Source organism: Festucalex cinctus, chromosome 1 (assembly GCF_051991245.1).
Source record: "Festucalex cinctus isolate MCC-2025b chromosome 1, RoL_Fcin_1.0, whole genome shotgun sequence".
In the NCBI taxonomy this organism is placed as follows: domain Eukaryota; kingdom Metazoa; phylum Chordata; class Actinopteri; order Syngnathiformes; family Syngnathidae; genus Festucalex; species Festucalex cinctus.
The window spans coordinates 50,802,377-50,806,116 of NC_135411.1; the positions used below are offsets into that span (position 1 = coordinate 50,802,377).

The following is a 3,740-nucleotide window of genomic DNA, read 5'->3' on the forward strand; positions in this document are numbered from 1 at the left end:
TCAGCCTCCGCTTAGCATCATCCAACAGCCGCTATTTAGAAATATCAAAGTAGTTTCTATGACAACCATGTTTTCCTATTCAGGTAATTCTGCAGTTCACCATCTAGGTTGGCATTACTTCACAAATGTTTCCTAAAGTGAACAGAGGACAGTCTAAACCACAAGGACCAGTCACAAGCTGAATGTACTTTTTTTTTTTTTTTTTTTTTTAGTACTGTATTATTCAAGCTTACCTGATGTCAGCGCCACCATCGTTTTCCCCCTTGCTCAGTGCCAGGCCCACACTGCTGCCTGCTTCAGACCATGATTAACCGTCATCTGTACTGGCTCAGGTGATGTAAATCAAACACACACAATATAAAGATGACTTGACTAGTTATTTGCGTAGTACTGTGTAACAAGGCCAGAACTTTCCTGGCTCTCCTCATCATTTCCTGAATACATGACAGCCCCCACCCATCCAAAAAAAAAAAAAAAAAACAGTCACAATGCAACCAATTTATGTCATCTTTATTTTCAAGTCATAATACAGATGGTTTTAGTAATACATATTTAAAACAGCTTAAAGGCCCAATTATGACTATAAGGCCCAGAGATGAGAAACATGCAAGACATGGAACTGTACCATAAGCTACTCTTAATACATTTGAATAATATAAAAAAAAAAAAAAGGAGATACTCATGTGCTATACTTAAAATCCAGGATATAATGTGTGCAATTCATACAGTAGGTTAGTTCTGCAACAGATAAAAATAGTGAGCACGTCTGCTCAAAACGCCTGCTTGCACATCCTGTCAGTGCTCAAAGTCCGTTTTTCAACCTTGCCAGACGGACTTCCTCCATGAGCTCTTTGAGGTACTCAATCTCTCTCGCCATAGATTCAGCCTTCTCTTTCAGCTCTACGTTCTTCCTCTCTAGCACAGAGTGCTCTGTCGACAGGGCATCCTGCTCTGCCCTTTTTTTCTGCCGGTAGCGAGTGGCAGCCGTCTTATTCTGCTCCATCTTCTTTAATTTCTTGTTCTTTGGCGCCTTCACTGTTTCTCTTTCATCTGCACCTTGGAATGACTTAACTCTGACTGTGGGTATAGGTGGCCTATCATTTTGTTTGGGATCAGGGTATGGTCTGGCTCTGGAGGACCTTGTTGGAGGCGAGGCTGGGGGAGAGGAATGATTAACGTTGGACCGAGTGGATGCAGTAGAGGGCGCACTTCCATCTTTCGGAGCCAGCACAAGGACAATTCGGGTTGGTGAAAGAGAGAGCACAACCCTTTGGACCTGTGGCACCACGGTCGCTACCACTGGCTTCACCTCATCCATGGGAACATCCACTTCACTACCTAGGTCCAAGGTGTATGCTGGGGGGGAGGGGGAGTCAACATATGTTGAGGAAGAACATGGGGAGTCAGCAGATCTTGGTTCTGATTTGATTTCTAACTCCTCTTGGGCTTCTGGGATAGACGGGGAAGGAGAGGGAACACCGCATTGATCATTATGAGATGCCGGTTCTGCTGAAGAGATAAGTGGATCAGAACCAACAGAAGGTGAGTGACAAATATCTGGTGTAGGAGGAGCAAGGCTTGACAGAGCATCAATTGGGAGTGAATCAAGCTCAATAGGGCAATCAAGGGAGGCGAGGAGGTCATCTGGATCACTGTGAGACTCTTCATTAGGACTGCAGGCACCTATCAGAGAGTCCAGGTCAAAGTCGCTCAGATCCACCCTTTCAGCCATCCAGTCCAGGTCACCAAACACACCATCTGAGGGTAAAACGTGCACCATTAGAAAAATTATCAGTCAGTTAAACTACAAATCAATAATAATAGGTACCTTTGCTGTCAGTTGAGACCAACTCAGCATCTCTCAACTGCTCAGATTGGGCCAGCAAGGGGAACGGAAGAAAGTAAGATGAAATCCCAGTTTTCTCCTGGGGGACAGTCGGCGGTGAACGAGGGGGGGAATATAAGGAACGGGGAGAGGAAGAAGACAGAAATGAGGAGTTGAATGGTGACATTGGTGATGTGACTCCATCAACTGAGGTTTGTCCTCCTTTGCGGTGGTCCTCTTGGTCAGGGTGAAATGCAGCTGAGCCCACGGCGTCAGCCATGGGAGAGGAAGGCTCCCATAGAAGGGCCTCCATGTCTTCCAGGCCAAACAGTGAGCTTGTCATCATCATGGTCATAGTGGCTGTTGTTGGTCACAAGAAGAGTGCGTGACAATGGTCTGAAGATGCCAAATGCTTTGTTGCTGTCGTGTGCAGCAGTGCTGAGGGTTTCCACGTGGGACCTGGAAACAGTAATATATTTGGTTACAATTACAGTGAGTGACAATTTTTCTTTTCTGGTGGCATGTTAAGGCGTATGGGTCGTTGACAGAACACACATTGAAATGCTTCTCAAGTGAGTAAAGTGCACCAAAATGGAAAAATATATATAAACAGCATTTAAGGGAAATGTTTTTTCTTTTATTTGTATTCATTCATATATACAACTATGACTTCACAGAATAAAACGTTATGCTAAGACATTTGCAGGTATTGTTTATAAATTACGACAACACTGCCCCCATCGATGCAGGGAAAAAGCTGCAAGTCACGTGTTGTGTCTGTGACGTCAATCGTCTCCAAAAAGGTCAAAGACTTCCCCTCCCCCAGCCACACAAAGCCGCCATTTTATCACGAGGTAACGATCTCGTTTGACAGCCACGTAGGCACATCAAAGTAGCAAAATGGCATTTATATTTATAACACAACAGGGGATATAAAATCAAAATGTTTTCACAGCTTGAGTTAATGATGGGAAGAATTAAGGATAAATAGAAAACAGAATGATTGCTTCCCAATGTCACAAGTTACGTCAGCCACGGCTAATCACTCTATACAACATTAATTTTGTCTGCGATTAAAAAGATTAAAGAATGTGTACTTGAACAATTCAAGTACACATACCACGACGTTGCGGATAATGACGGCCACGCCAGGCCCGACACAAAGAACGAGGAAGTCACGATTTTTAAATAAATACTTACGACATTTTCGCTGAATTAGAAGTAACTCAGTGCACTGGTTGGATGCACTGTTTTGTTGGCTGCTGCTGGGTCGCTGCGCACTTTCACACTGCCATTTCGGCAAAAATAGAGCGATGTCCGGGAATGCTGTTGTGGTGCCTGATGCTGTGCGGAAGGTAAAATGGCGCACGCCGCACCGCTGCAATGTTAAAACACTTGTTCCGCCCTCCAGTATCCTTCCACATTGTGCGTGTTAAGTGATCACTCCGCCAGGGACTAGAGTTTGTACTGGTGACGTATTTCCGCTTCTTAAAGTTATAATAAATAGATAAAATACATGTAATAATAATAATAATAATAATAACAACAATAACAATAACAATAATAATAATAATAATAATAATAATAATAATAATAATATAAAAAAGTAAAATAATTAACCACCACTTTTTTTTTTTTTTTTTTTTTTTTTTTTTTAGCTCATGATTACCATTCCAACCATCCATTTTTTGTAACCCGTAGGCAATATATTGTGGCCCGTTTTGGGATTTTTGATGGTTCTGACCAAGTCATTTCAAAATAAGATATGTCCATCCATCTATCCATTAGCAGATCCGCTTATCCTCACAACATTTATATAAATCGTTCGTCAATTAGGTTTGGGGCTAGAAAATTCGGGTTTTTAAACATTGCGAAAGAGGCAGCGCTAGCTAGCGGCTATGCTAAAAACACTCCC

At 42.6% G+C, this 3,740-nt stretch overlaps 1 protein-coding gene across 1 annotated transcript; it reads right to left on the minus strand.

Moving 5' to 3' along the window:
• Nucleotides 1-493: 493 nt before the first annotated feature.
• On the minus strand, nucleotides 494-3,251 carry atf4b (activating transcription factor 4b). The gene is made up of 3 exons (XM_077540090.1): nucleotides 3,026-3,251; nucleotides 1,829-2,284; nucleotides 494-1,758 (listed from the first exon to the last, which is right to left on the minus strand). Exons 2-3 carry the CDS (start codon nucleotides 2,178-2,180, stop codon nucleotides 803-805), a joined length of 1,308 nt encoding a protein of 435 aa, XP_077396216.1. The 5' UTR covers nucleotides 2,181-2,284; nucleotides 3,026-3,251; the 3' UTR covers nucleotides 494-802.
• Nucleotides 3,252-3,740: the final 489 nt, after the last annotated feature.